This window comes from Protopterus annectens, chromosome 8.part0 (assembly GCF_019279795.1).
Source record: "Protopterus annectens isolate FY-2018-M chromosome 8.part0, PAN1.0, whole genome shotgun sequence".
NCBI classification, from domain to species: domain Eukaryota; kingdom Metazoa; phylum Chordata; order Ceratodontiformes; family Protopteridae; genus Protopterus; species Protopterus annectens.
Genome location: NC_056741.1, coordinates 562,907,611 through 562,932,124, shown reverse-complemented (window position 1 = coordinate 562,932,124; position 24,514 = coordinate 562,907,611). Strand labels below are relative to the sequence as shown.

Below are 24,514 nucleotides of genomic sequence, written 5' to 3'. Positions count from 1 at the left end.
TCTCCCCCTGAAAAATCAGGGGATTTTACCCTGGCTTGGCCTCAAAATTCCCTCCTGCAAGAGGGGTAAAGACGATGCCCCCGGGCGTTTTCCTCTTGGCTCTGGGGGAGTAGGGTGGGGATTTGTCTTCACTCTTGGGGTGCGGATAGCATCCTTGCTCTGGGGAGTAAGTGAAGGCTTGTGTCTTTCCTGGAAAAAATGAGGACCCAGGGACACATCTCCCGGCCGCCAGGCAAGGAAGTAAGCGACCCGGCCTTGGAGAGCCAGCAGGAAGCGGAGAGGCCCCTGCCGAGTCAAGCCAAGATGCCTGCCACTCCCGACTACCGCAGCCGCCTAGACCGCAGCCCTCCTTACCAGGCCGAGATAGTTAGCAGAGGAGAGAGCCCTGAGCTACAGCCCCTCCAAGCCCTGGGCTCATAGAGGTGGCTGAAGGGGGACCACTAAAGGTAAGGCCCTGGTGTAAGGCATAGCCTGAGACTGACACCAAGGAGGTAGGAGCCTAGGAGGATGGATGCTGTAAGAGCAGATGCCACTGCGTGCGTACAGCACCATGCCACTGGACTCACATCGCCTGCATATGATGGGGAACTCCTTCGGGGAGCAGATGGGACTGGTGTGTGACGAGAGGCACCACCATGACATCAGCCACCGGTTTCACTTCAGGCGAGGAAAGCCTTCGGCCAGGAGCAGAAGTTTTCGGACACCAGGAGGGACATGGAGCTGCAAACCAGCCCCAGAACCTCCAACTGGGCTAAATGGGAGAGGGAGCCGGGAGGCACGGGAGCACTACCCGAGGGAGGCCTAGTCCGGGACAGGACATTGATTAGGAGACGACAAGGGACCCTCTCTATCATCTCTACATCTTCCGAGGATGTTAAGAGGGGACCTCCTGCAACTCTTACAGATCTGTCCGATCTGACAGACTGAGGACTTCGAGAGGCCTCAAAAACCCTCAGGAAGAGGGGGGTTCCTCTGGAGTGGGCTCAAAACCCTCAGGAGGAGTCCTCATAGACTCCTCTGGAGGGGACAGGACCCCTAGAGGCTCAGGAAGGGAATAGGGGACCAGGGCGGAGCCTCACCTCCCTCCTGTGGGGGCGGAACCCACTCCCAGAGGGAGAGGCAGGGGCAGGGGCAAGCCTGAGGCGCGAAGGTATGCTCGGGGAGATCCCGAAGACCTCCCCTCCTGACAGCGAAGGGTCAGACTCCACCAACCTCGGACATCGGTCGGAACAGACGAGCGGGTCCGGAGACGACCCAAAGCCGGAAGGGCGGGAACCCGAGGCCGTCCCGGGGCATCAGCCCACGGACCCGGCAGCGGTCCACGAGCAGCAAAGGGGCCGGGACCCCGGGCCAAGCAAACAGAGAAGGAGCCAGGGTCGGGCAACTGATCCAGGAGGCCCCACCTGGGAACCTGCTCCGCAATGGCAGCCCCTCTATCAGGCTCAGACCGGGGCAGCTCAGGCCGAGGGGAAAGGAGCCAAGGAAGAAAGACTCCGACGGCGGTCAGGCAACTAGGGACGAAACTAACTGGAAGGGGGCCTCTCCGCCAGTGACAGACAAACAGAGACTCCGAGAGAGGAAGGGAGGTCGGCCGGCCGAATCCGAGGGACGGCGAGAGGAGACGGGTTCCTAGGAAGTGCCGGGAAAATGTGGCGCCCAGGCTGACCCCACCATTCCGAGACGAGCCGCAGGGCCGCGGTGCCATCGCCGGGAGCCCCCGTTCCGGCTCCGAGCAGTGGAGCCCGGCCAGACCCGGGAGGAGGCCCGCTGTCCCTTGGACCGACAAGCCGACCCCTCTCTCGACCCGGCCGAGGTCGGCCTGGGAGCTGGCTCCTGACGACCACGGGCGCCGGGTCCTTTCGATTCTAAGGCTTTGAAAGGCAGACTGATGACGGATCTTTCAAAAGCTTCTTGGGGACCTTTTGACTCGGACCTTTTCTTTTCTTCTCTTGATTTGCCAGAAGTAAAAAAACGTCACAGCCTGGGCTTTCAAAACCCTTTTGACATCCTAAAGAAACTACACAAAAGTAGAAAAGCAGAAGTAACAAGCGACCCTGAGAACATTTGATAAGTATTCCTCTAAACATTTAACAAAAAAAGTAACAATGTGACACAAGAAATTTTATCAGACATAAGCCTAAAAATTCATTTAGAACAATTTTTAAAGCCGAAGGCCCTACACAAAAAGTTAAAGTTTAAATACAGGCCACAACAAACAAGAAATCACAAAAACAACAAGAATGACCAAAAAGCGATTGGCACTAAAGACCCAATAAAAAAACTTGACCAAAAACACACACATTGGAAATAACACTAAAGTTCAGTTAATACAATCACAAAAACAAACAGGATTGGAAGTGATAAAAACAATTATAAAGTTAATAGCACCAAATAATAGAATCAGAAGCAATAGCAATAAAGCCCAAATAGCAAGAGCAATACAAATAGCAACGCAATAGCCGGAGCTATCGAGCTCAGCCAAAAAGCAGCACAATAATTTGCAGTAAAGATAGCCGTGGAGCTTAATCGCTGCAGTAGCAGGCAGAGATAATGAGACCAGTAAAAGTAGACAAAACGCTCTTGGGATGAATAGGGAGCGAGCACGAGGGATCGTCCCAAAGCGAAGAGATAGGATCAGAGGATGCGGAGATAACCCATCATCAAACAGTTTTACAGGAAATTAATTTTAATTCTGTGTAAGTGGCAGGTTCAAATGGGGGTTTAGACAATGCTTGTAACACAAGAATCAAATCACAAGGAGGAACTGTATATCCTTTATGGGAGGTCTGAAATGGAAGGAACCTTTAAGAAAGGTTTTGCAAAATGTACTGAGAAGCCAGAGAAGAGTCTTGAAAACTTGTATGGAAAAGGAAAAGGATACGGCTAACAACTGTACCTTAACCATGGAGAAACTGGAACCCAAAGAAAATAAGGATGAAAAACGATGCACATCTCCAACCAAAGCCAAAAAAGGGTTTTGTGTTCTGAGATTCTACCCATATGGCAAATCCTTTCCATTTACTGTCATATAATCTATGTGTTAAGGATTTCTGGCAAGCTAAGAATGTGAACCACATCAGTAGGAAGGAATGTGTCCAGTGCCATCACTGGAACTGGAGAAGCCAAGCAGGTAACTTAAGGTTGGGCAAGTCCAGATAAGGTTCCTCAGATGGGTGAGTGATGAGATCCAGTAGCATATTAAAATGGCTAGGGGATTCTAAACCAATATGGGGGCAAGAGAACCTAGAAGATTCTGGGCCAATATAGGGCAATGAGGATGGCTTTAGCCTTGCATCAAATGGCTTTCTGTATAAATTTAGCCATGGCCATAATGACAGGATAAGCATAAAGTAATCCCAAAGGCCAGAGATGGGACACAGCATCCCTGGGGTTCTATACTGGACTAGAGAGAATGGCACTTTTTGTTCTGGCCTGTGACAAACAGATCACAGCAGGGTTTGCCTCAGCTACTAAAAATCTCTTCTGCAAATGCTAGATTCCAGGACCACTCATGAGGAAGTAGCAAGTTGCTGTTGAACTTGTCTGCTAAATCTATGAATCTTCTGGGAATGTGTGTTGCAGTCAGAAACTGGAGAGAGGCCATTGACCACTGTCACACTCTCATGGCCTTGCAACAAAGTGGATAATATCTGGTACCACCTTGCTTATGTACCAGACTACCATCATATTGCCCGTCTGTATGTTTATCACCCTTAGAGGAAGACAGTTCTAAGTTCCCGCAATAAAAGGAGAACCACCCTCATCTCCAAGAAATTTGTGCAAAGACAAGCTTATGAGTCTGACCAAAACCTTTCGACCATTCTTCCCTCATAATGCTCCCACCAAAGAGAGGAAAAGTCCATGGTTACAGTTACCACTGGGGATGGATTTTGAAAAATGTCTGCTTGTGAATATTGGGGGAGACCGAAGCCACCAGTTTAAATGAGTTCTGCACGACTATGTTAGCCTGATGGGTTGAGACAGGGAATCATACTTCTGAGATCATTGAGATTGGACTAGCCACTGTAGGATTCTCATATGATAACGTGCAACCTGCACCAAAAGAATGGACGATGCCATGAGGTCTAACACTCTCGTGATTAACAGTGGTGGAAGGCGCTTGAATCCCAGGAGCTTTTGTATTGCATTTCTCAAAGAGGGAACTCTGTCTTATTAAAGAGAAATCAGAGTTACAGTGGTGTCCGAACGGCAACACAGAAAGATCAAATACTCAGCAGGAATCAGAATTAGAATACCTAGAGAAGCACAAAGGTTGAGAAGATGGTCCTTCACTTGTACAAGAGACTCCAAAGAGGCAGCCAGGAGCCAGTCTTCTAGAAAAGGAAAGACTGAATTCCCTGAAATCACAGATGAGCTGCTACTAAAGCCATGCATTTACTGAATACCCTGAGAGTGAGGTGAGACCAAAAAGCAGGGATCTGAATTGATAATGACCAGCTCCTAAATGGAAACAAAGGAATCTTCTGGACTCCTCCTCTATTTTTATGTGAAGGTAAGCAAGCTGGAGATCTATACAGCACATCCATTAATTCTTATGGAGACACGGAAGATCTGACTATACCATTTGAAAGTGGGCCTTTTCCAGAAAGTTGTTTAGGAGACTTGGGTCCAAAAATGGGCTGAAGGTGCCTTGTTTTCTTGGGAACCAAAAATAAGCATGAATAAAATCCTGACCTGATCTGATGGGACTGCCTGGATGATTCTTTTTTGCAGAACAGAATGAACCTCTTCCACAGCAGACTTTGCCTGATTAGGTGGGTCATCTGGCAATGGAGAAAGAGGAGATGAGGAATTTTCCAGAAATGGAAATGGACAACCTCTGGGTATAACCTTTTTTACACAAGTGTCTTGTGTGGTGGTAAACCGCAAGTCTGGATAGAGGGATACGAGGTTCCCTGGCTGCCTCCTGAGACAGCAGTCAGGCAACCCTTCAAGGGTTCTGAGGGTGCCTTTTGGAGAAAGACCCATGGAAACCCTAGTTCTGTGAACCACCTCAGTTTCTGGGTTTGTTGATGTGACCACTCTGCCAAGACCACCTCTATCAGAAGAGAAGTCATACTGGCTCCTTAACTTTTGAAACCAGAGTGAACAAGGTCCCTTTTGTCTCCAGTTAAAATGTATGTTGAGGCATCTCAAACTTTACTCCTACTGCAAAGAAGGTCTTGCTGTCCTACTCACTCTTGTGTCCTTTATTTCACACTGGAACCAAACAAGGTGGTTCCTTCGAAGGGGGCGTTTCTGTCGGATGCTTTAAAATTGCCTGCAAAATCACAATGGATTGGCTCTACATGGCTATGTCTGTTCCAACTGCTCTTGCAGTCTCATCTGTCACATTATGTAGTAGGCATATGGAGAAATGGGTAACACTGGACTCTGTCAGAGTCGCATGGAGTTGATTCTGTGATGCTGGTATAATGGGATTCTTCACAGTGACTAAAGATTATTAAGAGAGAGATCCCTCTGCAAACTTGTCATATGTGTAGGGCAGTTCACAGCCCAAATGACAAAGGGGCCGGAAGAGTACACTCTCTTTCCCAGTCTATCCATCACCCAGGAATCCCTATTGGGCAAGAGAGTCTTCAGACAACTCTTTTTTTAATGGCTGCTGCAATATTATGGAGTCTACTGGAGGACGTCTTTGCCCAAAAGGGTTTATATTTAGGTGGGCATAGAATGTTGTCAGGATCCCTTGGGACTGACTCACAGGGGTCAGGTTCCTACCAAGACTTCACCATTAACTCCAGCTGCTTATCAGGGAAGGGACCACCCAGAATATAGGAGGAGTCATTCCATACACCTTAAATAATACCGCTTCATGAGATGGAGGTTCGACTGGCCAAAATCCCCTCTGCCTCATGAGTTCCCAGATCTCGCCAAAGGAAGTGTCCACAGAAGGGGACTGTGGGGAACCCTCTCCATTATCTGAATTGGTATCTGATGTGGCCAACTCATTTGGAGAGTCCAGATGCCTCCTTTTGCATATCCACTTCTTAGGTGGGTCAGATGATGAGCCTCTGTTCTCTAAGGACTGCTTCTGTATCAAGACAGAGTACGGGATTTACAGAATGAATCTGCCCTGTGGATGCCTTTGCTAAATCCAACCCAATCTATGGAAAGACATGCCACACACAGGAACAACAGTAAACTACTAGCACTACTAATAATAATCTTAAGAATAATTACTGTTCAGAAATGTAGAATTAAAACTACAAGCAAACAGACACCAACGTCTACTAAAAAGGTGACAGACAAGACAGCAAGGGCTGAGGAGAAAAAAAAACTTATTCCCCAAAGGGAGTTAAGCCTACAATACTAAACTAACTAAAAGAACAAATGAATAACAAATAAGGCCAAAAGACCCACAAAAGTAGACAATCAAACATGTTTTTAAACAATACACAAAATGATGAAAGCCAACATTAAATGTCAATACACAAAATGAGGTGAACACTTATATGTCAAGAACAGTACTGCAACTTCAAAAGGAGGCAAACAAGATCTGAGCTAGTCAGAAAGGAACAAAGCATTACGAGATTGTAACATTTTTGAAAGGCTCAAAGCTGAAGAACTAAGTAGATCAGACTGGATCAGAGTGGGGCTCTCGAGGACCCATATTGAAGGATCAGGCGGACTGGATGAATAGGATCTGTAGTTTAGACTATCCAGTTTACAATATATTTTATATGTTTTTAAAATGCCATTGCACAGATACATTATAGACATCTTCTATACAAAAAATCCAAAAAAAACGCTCACGTGTTATTCCACTTCCCACAAAGAGTACTGTTACTAAGAAGAAAAAAGAAAATGTGTGGGAAGCAATGTGCAGAGTAAATTTTAGATCCCAAATAGTTCACTGTAAAGTTCCAAATACAATACGAGTCAGGTTCAGATGTCTCCTTGATGTAAATAGCCTATGCAGGCAATTGCTTACACCCAAAACCAGCGGGTGTGTTCCTCTTCCTAGTAGCACAGCCACAGGCTCTTGTTAGTGCAACTCCACTAAACGATAGCTTGTCATGCACAATCAAGTAAATACAAGCGTTAAGCGGAGGTTATAAATATTTATTAAATAAAAACGGCAAGCGCTTTCAACTGGTGGTCTTCTTCAGGCCAATAATAACTAAAGTGCTTGGTGCAAACATTTAAATATACAAACATTAAAAATGCAAAGATTTCACATCCTGAATTAATTGAAGTGCATACATTGTTTAAAAATTAAAGGGACATGAAATGCTGCCCTCTTTTACAAGCATAGCTTGTTCTAAGCAACTTCTAAAATCATAAATAAAACATATATATATATATATATATATATATATATATATATATATATATATATATATATATATATATATATATAGATATATAGTCAGCCATGCTGTATTACTAAACAATTAATCACATACTTTATACATAAAAAGAAGAAATAATAATTTCTATTCTTTGCAACAAAGCTAAAGTGTGCATCCACACATATCATGTGTGTAATGCATACATCCAAATATCCATGTCATGTATTAATGGAAGTGGAGCGGAGATGTGGAACGATGATATTGCGTGTATGCATTTATGAAAAATAATGTATGTAGGCAGATGACACATAAAAATGTATGTATGTCTATATGTGTAGAATATCTAAAACAGTTGATGATCAGACTATGTGATGTTATATCAAATGGCCTAAATGAATACTGTGCAAAAGGAAGCAGGGGGAGGGGACGATCGGGAGTGGAAGAGGGGAAAGGGGGAGTGACAAGATAATAGGAAGGGTAGAAGGGAGAAAATGTGAGGGAAAAAAGGGAAGGAAAATAGGAAAAAAGTGAATGAAACAAATGGAGATGTCAAGGTGTGAGTGGATAGGGGGGGGGGGAGTGACAGGATTAATAGGAAGGGTGGAATGGGGGAAAATGTGAGGGAAAGAAAGGAAGGAAAATAAGAAGAAAGTAAATGAAACAAATAGAGATGTCAAGGTGTAAGTGGATAGATGTAAGATATATGGTGCTCAATGACGTAATGGTCTAGATTTCAACATGGGTTTGATGGATACCCTGTCATTGAGGCCAGGATAACAGTCAGCTCTGAGTCTGATTATCCACTTGATTTCTTTTGCTTCAGTTAAATTCTGGATGTCACCTCTCCTCAATGTGGGTTCATTCACCTGTATCACTTGAAACTTATTGTTTGGAAGTGTTAATCACATGTTTCGACAATGCACTGCATGGTGAGGCCACTCTGATCTTGTATATGTGTTCCCTGATTCTCTCTTTCAATTTGCGGTCAGTTTTGCCTATATAAAACGCACAACACTGTGTGCAGGTTGCTAAATAGACTACATGTGTAGTGTCACAGGAAGCCGCAGTTGTAAAAACAAATTCCTGTCCTGTATTTGGATGTATAAAGCTATCTGTTTCTTTGATGAAATTACAATAATTGCATCTATTGCATTTCCTGGTCATGCTACTTTTCACACAGCTCACAGTTTCACATATTCTGTTTGGTCCACATAGCATCCTATATAGGTTATATTTATTCTTATATGTGAACTTGGGAGAATGATCAATCACTCCTGATATATCTAAATCAGTGAGAAGAATGTCCCAATGCTTCCTATAAATGTCCTTCACATATCTAACATCCTGTGTGTAAAATATTGGTATCCTAAGTCTATCACTACTATCATTTATTACGTCCAATTCTTTGCATCCATCATTTCTATTAGCAAAGTATGGAAACGCTCTACCTTTCCTCAGCTCATTTATATCTTTCATGTTAGCATCTATTTCATCAGGTGAGTAACTTCTATCCAAAAACATATTCCTCAATTCAGACATTCTATTATCAAAGCTTACATTATCAGAATGTAATCTAGATATCCTCATAGCTTGTCCTTTGACAATGTTGTTAAAAACATGTGATGGGTGCATACTGCTGCGATGTAATAGATGATTACGACAGCAGCTTTTCCTATGCACACCTGTGTTCAAGAGGCCACTCGGCAATCTCTGAATATAAACATCCAGGAATGATATCAACTCTGCTGAATTATCCATTGTAAATTTGAGATAGTCCGTATGGGTATTTATATCTCTATGGAATTCTAAAAGTTGTTGTTAGTCTCCTTTCCAAATGATAAAAAGGTCATCAACGAAACGGGTGTAAAATTACACATAATTCTGATATGCAGTGTTCTCAAATAGAGAGTTAACCTCCCAGCATGCCATAACAAGGTTCACTTTTTTCCTATTTTCCTTCCCTTTTTTCCCTCACATTTTCTCCCTTCTACCCTTCCTATTATCCTGTCACTCCCCTCCCCCCTCTTTCACTCCCGATCGTCCCCTCCCCCTGCTTCCTTTTGCACAGTATTCATTTAGGCCATTTGATATAACATCACATAGTCTGATCATCAACTGTTTTAGATATTCTACACATATAGACATACATACATTTTTATGTGTCATCTGCCTACATACATTATTTTTCATAAATGCATACACGCAATATCATAGTTCCACATCTCCGCTCCACTTCCATTAGTATATGACATGGATATTTGGATGTATGCATTACACACATGATATGTGTGGATGCACACTTTAGCTTTGTTGCAAAGAATAGAAATTATTATTTCTTCTTTTTATGTATAAAGCATGTTCATAAGATTAATTGTTTAGTAATACAGCATGGCTGACTATATATCTATATATATATATATATATATATATATATATATATATATATATATATACCATATATTTTTATGTTTTATTTATGATTTTAGAAGTTGCTTAGAACAAGCTATGCTTGTAAAAGAGGGCAGCATTTCATGTCCCTTTAATTTTTAAACAATGTATGCACTTCAATTAATTCAGGATGTGACATCATTGCATTTTTAATGTTTGTATATTTAAATGTTTGCACCAAGCACTTTAGTTATTATTGGCCTGAAGAAGACCACCAGTTGAAAGCGCTTGCCGTTTTTATTTAATAAATATTTATAACCTCCGCTTAACGCTTGTATTTACTTGATTGTGCATGACAAGCTATCGTTTAGTGGAGTTGCACTAACAAGAGTCTGTGGCTGTGCTACTAGGAAGAGGAACACACCCGCTGGTTTTGGGTGTAAGCAATTGCCTGCATAGGCTATTTACATCAAGGAGACATCTGAACCTGACTCGTATTGTATTTGGAACTTTACAGTGAACTATTTGGGATCTAAAATTTACTCTGCACATTGCTTCCCACACATTTTCTTTTTTCATCTTCTATACAAAGACCTGTTTTTAATTTTTTTCTAATTGCTTAACAGTACAATCCTGGTATGGCAGTGTGACTACACTGCTCAGTGTCACTGTGGCTGCAACACAGAATTACATGGTTACTCTTGCTGCATTTGTCTACCCACAACCATATCTTGCACAAGCAAGCAAATATAAAGTAGAAGAAAACATTGGAATGTTTCATCTGCTCTCGATTATTTATTTTTAAAGAAGTTATACAGGATCACAGCCATAACTAGGTGGGTGTGGTCATCTGCCACAATAGTAAGCGGTTATATGGGGTGAGTGGTCAGCGGTCACAATAGTAAGCTGCTATTGGGCACAATCGTCAGGTGCTGATAGTGTGGTACTGCAGTACTGGCATTGGTTTATGAAGTTGTGAGTATCACACACTTCATAAAACACCAACAATGCATTTGTGGTCACTGCTGAGGTAGCTTGCTACAGTTTGAAGTGTTTGTTTTTCTTTTTGCTCCTCAACTTTGAGTCAGGGGTTGCCAGTTATGTATAGAATGCGTAGCTACCTTTGCTGGAAGTTATTTGGTTGCACTGTAATTATTTTTTAGAAAAGGATGAATAGGTCAAACATACCAGGTATCATTTTGATGGCTGTATTCACCTCCTTCCAGTTATGGACTTTATCAAACTTCCAGTCCAACAAAAAATTACCATTGTCGGTCACCAAAGGGCCCTAAAAAATAAAACATTGCCATTAACATTTGCTATGGTACGTTTAAAAAAAACACAAACTGGTTTAAATTACTACAAATGCACACAGACCAGTGTGTAATTACTTACGTTACTTTACAAAGCACAAGGACACAAATATGGGTCACCAGATTTTTACTCTGGCCAAAGAAAGTTGCAGTCTACTTTATTCAGTCACTTGGGCTACATTAAAAGAAACATGCGCTAAAGTAATAATAAAAAAGACTTACATGGTATGCAAAAGCATACTGGCAACAGAGCTCCTTGTGGTGTAGAAAACCGTGCTACCACAAAACACCTTTCCTCACACCCACAATTGCTGCCAAGTTTTCTCCAATGGTAGTTTTCACAGCATCAGAGCCCCTTATTACCCTAAAATGGTAATGATCCTAGCTCTGCCATCATGCCTAATGTGTGATAAATGCATAGGAATCACAAAGCACTGCACTGGACAGAACAGTGATTTAGTAAGTCAGACATTAAGCCTTAATAGAAAGCTGGTCCCTCCTGTGCTGAGCTTGTAGTACACCACAGTGCTTTGTACACTTGTGTTCCATAAAAACAGAATATTACACACATTCTTTTATCCACAAAACAAAAACGAATGGAGACCTCCACGATGAAAAATAAACTTAATTTATTACAGAAACAAGCGCTTTCACGTACATCCAAGTACGCTTCTTCAGGTTTTAAAAAATATAGCTCTGTACAGCTGCTTTATATATCTTAGTCAAACAAATTAGATTCAGTTCATAAATCACTTATTCAATTAATTAGTCAATTAGCTGAAATTTTGTTAAAGCTGAAGTAAAACTCTATCATTAAAATCTATATGAACATTAGATTCTTTTATATGTATAAAAATATATATGTATACGTATATATAAATGTATATTTAACTAAAACAACAACAACATTAAAACATGATACTGGGAAAATGCAACAATCTAAAACATAGTATAAATCTATGTAAAACATGTGCGAAATACAAATGCATATACGAGGCTGAGAAAAGCTGAATGCTAATAAGATGGTAATATTAAGCCAAGCAATGGCTAACATCCAAAAATCCAAAAATTCAAAAATTCCTAGTCTCAAGCCTATTCAGTATAAGGTATACACATATGAACATTAAACTTTAAAAATCTAAATATATGTGTATGACCTGTGACAAAAGACTTGGATTTAAACATTTTTACCTTCGTGCAGCTAATACAGGTTTTATACTAACTGACCGATTAAGTCCTGGTTGAACATGGGATCTCAACCTTAAGATCCAGTTTAACTCAACTGTTTCTAAATAGTTCTGGCTATCACCTCCTCTCTTATTGGGTCTTATAACTTGTAAGACCCTAAATTTAAAAGTATGATCTGAGTGCGTATCTATGTGCTTAGCTAAAGCGTTTGTTAAATTCATTTTCCTTATGTCATAGATATGATTATAAATACGATCTTTCAACCTTCTAGAGGTTAAACCTACATAACAGGCCCTGCATTGTGTGCAGGTAGCTAAATATATCAAATTTCTAGTCTCACAGGTAGCATAAAAATCACATATAAATACATAATTTAGCTCAGGAACAGTGAATTGATGGTCACTAATAATAAACTTACACATATTGCACTTATCACAGGGAAATGTACCATGTCTCAATGTGAATTTATTCTTAATAGCTATTTCTCTATTAGTTCTCTCAGAACATAATAACCTCTAAGTTTTTGCTATTTCTATATCTAAAAGTTGGTTGTATACCTACTATATCACTGATGTATCGATCTACAAGTAATACATCCCAGTTTTTCTTAATAATATTAGAAATATATTTAATATCATTGGTATATCTAGTGATAAAAGCTACCTTCTTGTTGTTAAAATTAACCTTAGAGGTATATTTATTCTTCTGTTGTATATTTTTTGCAACAATTTGTGATCCATTTCTAATATTTAAACTTGGAACTATATCATATGTGGATTGTACATCTTGTTTCATACTTTCTATCATTGGGGTAGGGTAGCCCATATCTTGAAATAATTCATGCAGAACATCAAACTGCATATTTCTATCGATACTGTTTTTACATAATCTAGAAATTCTTGTAAACTGATTTCTTACAATATTAGAAAATATAAATACACCAAAATGCTACTGGAGTCGCAGAAAGAGTACCAGATAAATTTTATATTTGATTTATTAACGCTTCACAAAAAAACCATACACACACAGCGTTTCCCCCTCCACACCAGGACAACTTCATCAGATTAAAATTATTTCCATTTATATATTTTTTAATTAATGTCATTATATCCAATAAAAAAAATCATCCAAACAATTTAAAATAGAATTCAAATACACCAATCTTGTTCAACCTATTCATGAAAATATTTAGGACTAATACATATTCATATATTGAGACTTAAAACCATTCAAAGACTCATGTGAATACAGCTCCATCTAGTGTGCAAATTCTCCAACAACATACCAATTTTCATATATACACTTTGAAAATAGAAAAAGTTAAATAACCTGTTTATAATTTACTATAAAATATTTTATATACAACCCATTTAATAAAAATCAAAATAAATATTGTTAAGTTACATATAAATAAGTTAATGAATTATATATAATTTATAATAAACATATTGAATATATCTAAAATATTAAAAAAATGTTTTTATTATGCCAGGATCATTCTTATTAAAACTTCATTCTATTTCTCATACTTTGTTAGCCTTCAGTTTTAATAATGGTTTCACAGAAACCATCTCATTGAGACCTGGTTTTCTACTTGCATCTAATTTCACTTGCCACCACAGTTCCTTATTCTCCAGGATGTCTTCCCATGGGCCCCCTCTTATATCATCTTCTTGCTCTCTCTATTATAAACCATAAATAGTTAGCTTCCTTACAGTCTATACAATGCTTATATAATGCATTTGTCTCTTTGGACCTACTAATGTCATAAATGTGCTCATATATACGTCTTTTCAGGGACCTCTCCGTCTTCCCTATATAAAATGAAAAACATTTCTGACAAATAACTATATATACCACTCCTTGGGTGTCACAATTATAATAATCCCTACCTCTTAATTGCATATTCCTACTTACAATACATATTTCTTCTGCATTCATTATGTAAGGACATTGTTTGCACCTTCCACATTTAAAAGTGCCTTTCTTCCTACAACATGTTTCTTTATTATTCATTGTTTTACTTTCAAACATGTTTTTTATATATGACATGAGGTGTCATATATTTGATTTCTTCCATATCTGTGAAGGATAAAAATTTCTCCCATTCCTTATTTATTATACTTTTTATATTCCTATTAATAGAATTGAACTCTACTATTAATCTTTTTTGTATATTTATGTCATTCACTTTTCCACACTTATTCTCATTCAGGTTCCTATTTTCCATCATTCCTTTGATGGGTTGAAATCTATCCTTCCTACCGATTTCCACTTCTTTCCTAATGTCCTGAATGAAGTTGATAGGATAACCTTTTCTTAGGAACAGTTTTCCAATTTATCACATTCTTGTATGAAATCTATATCTACTACTCATCCTTGAACCCCTCCCTGAACTTAACTGTTTTTTTTTTCTTACAATGTGGGGGGTGGGAACTATTATAATGCAGGTAGGAATTACAATATGTGGCTTTTCTAAAGACCCTAGTTTCAAATTTTTGGTCTATTTTAATAACCTCTACATCCAAATAGATGAAGTCCTGGTGGAGAGGGACGAAAACGCGTGTGTGTATATGGTTTTGTGAAGAGCGTTAATAAATCAAATATAAAATTTATCTGGTACTCTTTCTGCGACTCCAGTAGCATTTTGGTGTATTTATAGTCGTTTTGTGTGCTACCATCCATAATTTTCGTGATTATTAGAAAATATAAACCGTGGATGCATACTATTAAACTGTAATAATGCATTCCTCCAGCATGGTTTTCGATATAATGTAGTTGAGACCATACCTTCAGTGTCTTTAAAAATGGTAATATCCAAGAAATCTATCTTGGATGACAATGACTCCATAGTAAACCTGAGAAAATCAGTGGTAGATTCTAGATAGGCAACTAGTTGTTCTAGCAGCTTTTGATCACCATTCCAAATAATAAGTATATCATCCACGAAACGTCTATATAATACTATGTTTTGCATGAATATACTTTTAAATAAAAATAGGGACTCCCAATAATACATAACCAAATTTGCATACGAATTAGCACAGGGGATGCCCATTGCAACCCCCCATGTCTGTATGTACAAATGGTCTTGAAACAAGAAAAGATTATTATTCAACACCATATCTAGCAGGGTGCAGATAAGTAATTGTAGATTGTTATCAAAAGTTCCATTTTTAAGTAATAGTTCCCTGACAGCTTCAATTCCATAGTCATTTGGAATTACTGTAAACAAATTTTTAACATCAAGTGTTACTAATATAAAAGAAGGTGGAACCACATTATTTTCCACTAAATCTTGTAGATCATTTAGCAACTGATAGGTATCTTTTACAATTGTAGGTATACTTCTAACTAATGGTCCTAACTTAAATTCTAAACAGCAAGAAATATTTTCAGTCACCCATTTCTCACCTGCCACTATAGGACGTATAGGAGGGGGGAAAACGCCTTTATGTATCTTAGGAAGTCCCTTTATAAGTGGGACTAATGGATCCTTTACTAAAAAATAGTCATATAGTTCCTTTATTTGTCTACACATAAGGAGGTCATATAGAGTGTCATGAACCATCCTAATTGTTTTAATAAGCCTGTCACTGTCTATAGATTCATATTTGTTGGTATCTTTCAGCATATTTAACATTAATTCAGTATACAAGGTGGCATCCATTAAAACCATTCCACCACCTTTGTCTGCTGGTTTTATGATCAAATTAAGATCTTGAGATAAAGCTGTCAAGGCACTACGTTCATTAATATCCAAATTATAATATATATTATTATTTGTCTGTGTAAAATCAGAAAAATATTTATAAAAATCCCTTTCACATAACTTAATAAAACATTCAATATTGAAAGAAAAATTAGGAACAAACATACTTTTACATTTAAAACGATCTTCCATATTAAAATCAACCTCATTAGTGTCCTTGTAATATAATTTTAAAGACACTGCTCCTGCAAACAAACGTAGATAAACGAAAATATTCTTTTATATAACCCAAGTCAGTACCACTTTGCATTTCTATGGAATTAAGGTGCCACGAGACAGTATACCAAATACTCTGTGTAGAATGCATGCAAACACACATTACATTTCTGAATCCAGGGGTACATAATGAGGTATGTAAATGAATCACTGTGTCAGAACTGTAGCCTGTACATCATAGAACAGTGCCCCACTGAGAAATAAAAGAGTACAGTAGAGACAGAATGTTTTAGCTTCATCCACATCACAGGGTGACACATTTACAAATAAATCCACCCTCCTCCAACACACAGTGGCACATACGAGTGTATGGTTGTGCACGTTTAACTGCAGTTTGAATTTCCCTATGATCCCCCTCCAAAATGCCACACACTGGTAGGGCATGCCGTACAATGTGAGGGTGGGATCCTTATTGCCACTCACCAGGTGGATAGTGCATTCCAATTTATTATTTGTATTTGGTTACTAGAAGCATACCAGGGTCATTGTCCATTATAGTTACAGTGACGAAGCCTAGTACAGAAGAATCTAAGCTACAGTACACACAGTTACACACACAGGACACCTTCCTATTCTACAGTAAGGAGAGACAGGAAGAAAGAGGGCTCCCCAAATCCTACTCAGACCTTAACAGATCCATGTCCTTGAAAGAGGGAACAAGAAATAAGATACATTAAGGACAGGGTACCCCACTCCAGTCCAAACAAAGACGGATGGAGTGGTTGAAGGGAGATAAAATAATAGCAGAGGCTATGTTACAGGGCTAAGTTCTTACACAGCTGTACTATACTCTGTTTACATCCCTATTATAGTCATCCTGCCTACTGGGATTATAGTCAAAGCTGCAACATTAAATAGTTGGTTAGGCTGCAGCACACCGTTTCTTGGTGGTGAACTGCAGTTTCCACAATGTCCAGTTTGTAGTGTTCTGAGAAGGTGTAAGCAGATGTCCAAGTAACTGCTTCCAATACAGCCTGATTGTTCTCAATTAATGATGGCCATAGCTGGGATGGTGTTCCTGATGATACGAGCTCTAATAGATCCTGCCAGTTTCTTACCCTAAACATTTATCCATTATATCTCAGGCCACACCTACCACTCCACTTTACCCTTCAACTGCTCAGCCTAGACATCCATCTAGTCTTATACCCTATCAGGTACTCCTGCCACTCTCACACTTCTACCCTAGTCTCAATTCCCCTTCCCTTCAAACCAAAGCACACAAGGCAACTAATTTCTCCACACCCATATCACATACTAATATATATACTACTATGAAAAACCTGCTACACCTACTATCACATTCTAAAACACAAAGTTTCTTACTCAAGCACCATAACTCTCCTAAATGAAATTACTCACATCGCAAACTTCCAATCCCATATACAACCATGTACCTATCCTCTCACAAACCCACAGCCTCCCCTCTTCCACACCTCATTTTTCAGCTATATCACCTGAACTGTAAACACACTCGCTGCTAAACATACGCATCTTCAAATGCACATACTCTAGTAAATTATTAAAACCCACCTGCTTACATGCATAAAATAGACTAAGTATTACAACTCACTTCAAAAGTATAACAACTAAGTTTTTTCATTCACTCAAACTCTGGCCAAACCACAAATACACAACCAGCACCAACTGGTGCCTCTCGAAACAACTTAACTCTCTCCCAAAAACTTAGTGTCAAAATCTGTTTCTACTGAACATACATTTTTTTAAGCATATGCAACAAGGCTGAAGACATCTGTACATTTTTTCATTCTACAGCCCTGATATAGTTATTGCAACTGAAACCTGCCCAAAACAAGAAATAACCTAATTTAATACTCCTCCAGGATAAAACGTAACCAAAGCAGACAGATCAGCAATATGTGGGGGTGGAGTAGCAATAATCTTCAAAACTGTCCTAGAACTGAACCCACATCCTCAGAAAAACCCAAAATTTCAAAATACTGAAATTCTACTCGCCTATCTTAGACTCAACATTAGCAAAATCTGCTTAATAGGGTTTTATATGGTTTACATTCAAAAGATTGAAAGTCATATGGTCGACGTTCATTTGGTCGAAATCATTACATCTAACGTTCATATCGAATTCATAACGTCAACGTTCAAATGGGTGACAGACACATGCAAATAACACCAGTGTTTATGCAGGGGGGGGGCTGCACCCCCCCCCCCGCTACATATATATTACAACTCACAGGTCACATAACAGTGCTGACAAGGGGAATCCTTGCCTGTTGTCAAAATAATTTCAACAGAATGTCGACTAAATGAATTGTCGACCAAATGAGCTACTTAATATTCATGTGTCGACCATAAAAAACTTTACACCATATGACTTTCAATCTTTTGATAGTAAACCGTTTTATATTCCCCCAGAAAGCAATGCATTCACAATTGAAGAAATTCTTCAGTAGCTACACACGATATAAATACATTGTAATCTCAGGTGATTATAACATGACTGGAAGCAATACGTCAGCTAACCTGAAGTTATTCGGGTTCTCACAACTATTAAATGTTAAAAACAGGATTAAACAATAAAAAAACAAAAACTACTATAAATTGGACTCTCACAAATTATCTCAATAATATCACTGCCAGTAGAACATTACCCACTGGCATCAATGACCATCTACCCCCCCTACGCAATTAGGCAGTGGCAAGTAACCTACAAACAAGTCCATAAAAGTTGCATACTTTTTACCCTGAACTCTTTACCTCAACCCTAAACCTAGACAAAAATCAATCAAATAAATAAAACCCAAGCATCCCTACAATACTACAGGTATCTAAGAAATATCACTAAAAACAGATGCTTAATGACAAAAAAAATGTTTTACAAACCTACAAAACACTCATCAAAATAACCCCAAACTTTTCTGTCAGTTCTTAAAACAACTACTCAGCCGTGGACAAGCCTCTAACCCCCTCCTCCCAATAAATACAAACTGCCCAGATAATATACAGCAACTCAGTTAAACTCCCACTTTATAAACTCAGGACAAAATTCCTCCTCACCCCTCAGTGTTCCACAACCCCATGCCAGCAACAAAGCACACTTCGTACTTGAAACTGTCCCCACCTCAGCAATAAAAAAGTATCAACAAAAGGTGAAGCAGACTACCATGGTTGCAGACAAGCTAACAGCAGATTTAAAAACAGTAGCAGAAGCCACAGCATTCCCAGTCTCCATACATTTAGTATCAGCATTTAGGATCAACAGATCCATAAAAAAAAAAGTAGGTCCCCAACATCCGGAAAACGTCATACATTATATATCCTTCTATAAAGACAGCAACTCTACTGACCTAACCAATTACCAACCAAGTGCCACCTTCCCACACCTTATCTAAGATATTATAAAAACACATCCACACCCAGTTAATAAATACCTCATCAGCCACAAACTACTCCTTCACTCAACAGGTTTATTGACCTAATCATAGCATTACATCCACCTTTCTCAATTTCACCAGTATAGTTAACCAACCTAGAAATAATGGCAAACTAGTCAGTCTTCCTAGACCTATCAAAAGGATATGAAGCAGTAGCACACCAAATATTCCTTCATGAGTTAGCATCTTTGGGTCTAAATACCTAGTCACTAACCTGGTTTCAAGCTACTTAACCAATAGGAAGCAAGCTTTGAAATGACAGCAGGACTGATCAGATTTCCTACTATGTACAGTCAGGTTTCCTACTATGTACAGTCAGGTATCCCTAAGGGATCAGTTCTAGACCCCCTACTCTTCAACATCTTTACTAATAACCTACACTCTGCCACCAAACAAGCAACCTTAGTACACTGATTATGCTATGCTCATCTGTTCAGCCCAAACACTAATCTCCCTACAAGAAATCATACAACAAAAGCCTTTCTAGAAATAGAATCCTGTATAAAGAAGTCAAGATTTGTTCCTAAACCCCCCAAAATGCAACTGTTTTTCATCCCTAGAAACTAAAACAACAACAATCATTTCACATCCTATCATCCAATAACAAAAACAGAATATGTTGCACAAGCAAAACACCTTGGATTATCACTCAATGATAATCTAATGTATGGCCAGCACCTGCTCCAAGCCATTAAAAAAAACAATCTGGAAACTAGGCTCCCTCTACATAGCAAAGCAATTCCTCACTGACCACTCCAGAAAAACTACAGCACAAACATACCTACTTTTCTCTCTTCTCTATCACCTATTTTTACAAACCTTAATTCCATCCTCAAGAGCACACTAGAGAGGTCATACAATAAAACTGCAAAAATCCACTGTACATAACACTCAAAAAATCATCACTGAAACACCTCTAAAAAGTCTTAACTTGTGAGTAGTTTGTGAGTTCAAGCCATTTATAGCTTATAAACTAATATCTCCCCCTAATGTCCAGCTCTACAACAGACACTACAACTTTATATTAAGGGGATCCTGTGGTTCAAACACAAATCCGTTCTATCCATCACAACAGCACAGGTGACTCTCTCTACCTTTATCAGGTTGCAAATATCTGGAAGAAAATCCCCTTTGAAATAAGACAAATAGACAAGCTAAACAGCTTCAAAGTGTTACTGAAGGAACAGCTACTAAACAACTAGTTATGTTCCTGCACTATCCCAAGCAAAATTTTTCAAAACATACCTTATTCACACTCTAAAATGAATTTCTTAATCTCCAGTGTAAATGTACTGTGTTTATATCCTAGCCAATTCTTCTTCTTTTCTTCTATACAGTAATGTCAACAATTTGTTTGTTTGTGTCTTTCGGCTTTCCACGGTTAGGGGTCGCCACAGCGGAACTAATATTAATCTTCCTAGACAATGCATCTAGTATTACCTGTAGAGACACTTCAAATATATAAAACTCAATGTTTTCTAAATAATGCATTCTGCACTAACCGTGAAGCTTTTCTACCCAGGCATCTACTGAAAATGGGCTAAACCCAGTCAGAATTTCCCAGTAAACAAAGATGGATAGAGAGATAAAAAGGTAACCCCAGGTTTCTACTTAAGGTCTCTTTGCCACTTTTTCATACACCAACATTTTTTCCCTTTCAATGGCTTGCCTTTATCCTGCCTACAACAAGCATAAGGTTCAATAGTGCAGTTTTTATTGTACTTTGATAAACAGACATTAAAAGCTGCAGCACTCCATTTTCTTGAAAATCTCATTTGAACGGTTCCCAAAGAGCAGCTCCTCATCTAGAGGTGCGCTGAGAAGCTGCACTACATCCTCTGTCAGGAGTGAAAGCCTCAGCTAGTCATGACTTCTGGTTACAGAACCTCTAGATGCAGCATCAGCTCCACCATTACTACATGTAACAGGAGTGTTTTACCAGCTGACTAGGAGTTAGTGAGAAGTCCATCAATCTTCTACCCTTGGGTCCTCATCTGATGCCTCTCTCAGCTTTTTTCCTTTTTTGGTCTAAAACAGTTTATCTGATACTTAGTCATATGTGTCTTACAAGTAATGATCCAGAAACAGTGGCAGCTGTATATACCTTCTTTACAAATCAGTCTAGCATTCTGCTTCCCTGATCATTTGGTCCCTGGCCCTATTATTCTCCCAATGTGGACCCCATCTCTTGATCCAGTAACATAAGAATCATGTGGTGGGTACAGCTGTTAACATATTTATGAGACTTGAATACCACAAAACGAGTCTGGCTTCTTAGGTGAAGCGGATCAGGTGACTGGTTCCCTGGAGACTGTATTAAAGACACATCCTCCAAACCAGAAGGCATTGCCACAGGTCTCAAGGCATCAAGGCTCTGTATTTAAAACTATTTCTTCTGTACCTCTGATGTTTCCTTTGCCTGCAGTTTGAAGAGCTCTTTCATTCTTCCAAGAGTTTATTTTCCTCTTTGGGAGAAAAAAAGAAAATAATGCCTTCTGTGTCAGAGTCATATCCTAAGGGTGAAGACATCATGGCACTAATGCAGGTCTTCCTCTGTATTGCCAGAGGAGTCTCCTACCTTTTTGAGAGAATGCTTCTTCTTTCCCTTTCCAGAAAGAACTTCAGACACATATGGATCTGTACTTGGCTGCAGGCTCTGTTACGCTTGTAAAAAAAAAAAAATAAATCCAGAGTGTTCCACTGTTCAGAGAGGGTGTGAGATTAAGAAAGAAGCAAGAATCTGCCTGGCGCCTGAGACCCAGACAGCTGCAAGGAGCTACACCTGATGATCCATGTCTCACCTTTGTGGTGTTTTTTAACATGGATGTCTGCCTTGGTAGTCGTAGCCTTATCACAAGGTTGTCTGCTTTCAACATCCAGGCCAGTTATGTTTAGTTATTTTTCCATTGCCTTTTTTATAAACAAAATACCTAAATAAACAAACTTGAACAGTGTTCTGTAGTAAGTGGTACAGTCAATTTATCGACATTGCTGCAGTTAGAAATATTCTGCTCTCATCCATCTGTTTGGTAAATACATTTTTTTCTAATTTCTTCCCTGTCCAATTACTTGACTGGCTTAAATATGTCACAGCTATCATTTATACGCTTTACCTGTTTTTTTTTTTTTCTCGAGTAAAATTTTTCAGTTAATTCATGTAAAACATTTGTGGCTGGTTTCTTGTTAATCAATTTATAAAGGATAAAGTTACAGCATCATTGTCACTGCGAGCATACAACCGTTTTGAAGGAAGAAGGTCTGGCTATAAGCAACTATAATTTTAGCACATATCATGGCTCACTTGAAGAGTGTTTAGCAACTGACATCTTAATACACAACTCATCTAGCTGGTGTCAGCATGTAAAGCAGACACAGGAAGTGGGTACTGTCACTGGAGAGGTAGCAGTAGCCCCCAATCAGAAATAATGCACCTGTGTGTGAGCTCACATATGTATGCAATCAAGTCTCTGTTACACTGGCAAAACTGCACTAAAAGGCAATCTTGGGGAGTCGGTGATTATAACCCTATTCAGTAGCACTACAGTATAATGCATATCTGGGTGCGGCAGGTGTTGGTCATAATCAGAGGCAGCAGTGTGCAAATGTCTTAATCTCTTAAGGCTAATTATTCCCTTGCATACAAAAGTAATAACGGCAGTACAGGACTCAAGGTCCATAACCCCCCCCCTTCTCATCCCTCACAATAGTTGGTACTAGTGGTACAGATTTAAGCTCCCATGACCCATGTACACCTAATTAGCAAAATTAGTTACCCCTTCCAAAGAGGGATGGTGCTCACACCCAAAAGGGTCTGAGGTACTGCTGGAGTTTCCTCATATGCAACCTCATCAAGACGGTAATGAGATTGGAGGCAAACATGTAACCTACACCATTCAGGACGGTTCTTGCTCATGTGGACAATTGGTGATTAAAAGCACATGAACACCTAATAAGACAAAGAAAGACAGGTCCTTGAAGACAAATGGCTGAAGGCAGCAGTCAGTGAAGTGCATTACCTCCTTTCACAAATTTAAAAGCAGCACATAGATGCATGCAAACTTGCTCTTTGCAGTATAGGCGGCCTAGTGATATCGCTGTATGTAAAAGCTTATAGTACATAAAATGTGCAAACCAAAAGACACTTCAAAGTCCTCCCACATACAGAAGAAGAATGGTGTTGGCAGTGTTTTACAAGGCAAAAGGTGAGCTAGTCTCAGTGACATTTGTAAAAAGGCGGCAATGTACTGGAAGCCCTAATCACTCTTTCAGAGTTACTTTCATTAGCATATCTTCTGCATTTCCATGACTTCTATGTACGACAGGGCTGTGTGGCTTTTTCTACATACTATGTCCATATAACAAATTTGTATGTACAGCAACAACTCCAGGATGCCTTATTGAAGTATTTTGCAATGACTACGGCTTTCAGCAACCAGACTTCATCAACCTGTCATTCAGACACTTCTTAGGGGGCCAGAGGCTGAGTTCCACAGTACAGTATCAATATTTTAGTACACCATTACTTGGAAAGGAAATAGTATATGGGGGTGCTCTCATTCAATTTGTTTCTTTAGTTGTTTTAATACAAGATAAAAAGCAGTAAATAGGCACAATCATTTGGCAGTTGTTTAATGCTACAAAATGTTTCTGTTCTTTGAACATTTCATGCTAGTTACAAGTTATGTGACTTCAATGAGTTATATAATAAAGTACAGTTGAGCAAAGTCTTATCATAACAGTAGATGTCCTTCTCTTCACTGTTGTATTATTCATAATCTAAGGCATCTCCTGCCAGAGGTAGTCCAATGTCCAGCCAATATACCAAAGTCTTGTAGTACTTACAGGTGTAGTACGTCACAAATATGCTCTCCACACAAGGTGTAGGGCATAAACTATGACGTATGGACA

The 24,514-nt window shown here is 39.3% G+C and overlaps 1 protein-coding gene across 1 annotated transcript in view; it reads right to left on the bottom strand.

The window, feature by feature from the left end:
* Positions 1-24,514, bottom strand: part of RPIA (ribose 5-phosphate isomerase A) — a 427,914-nt gene that overhangs the window by 136,779 nt on the left and 266,621 nt on the right. The window contains exon 8 of the mRNA XM_044080062.1: positions 10,893-10,992. Coding sequence (XP_043935997.1) covers positions 10,893-10,992 — 100 coding nt within the window. The remainder of the gene's footprint in view (positions 1-10,892; positions 10,993-24,514) is intronic.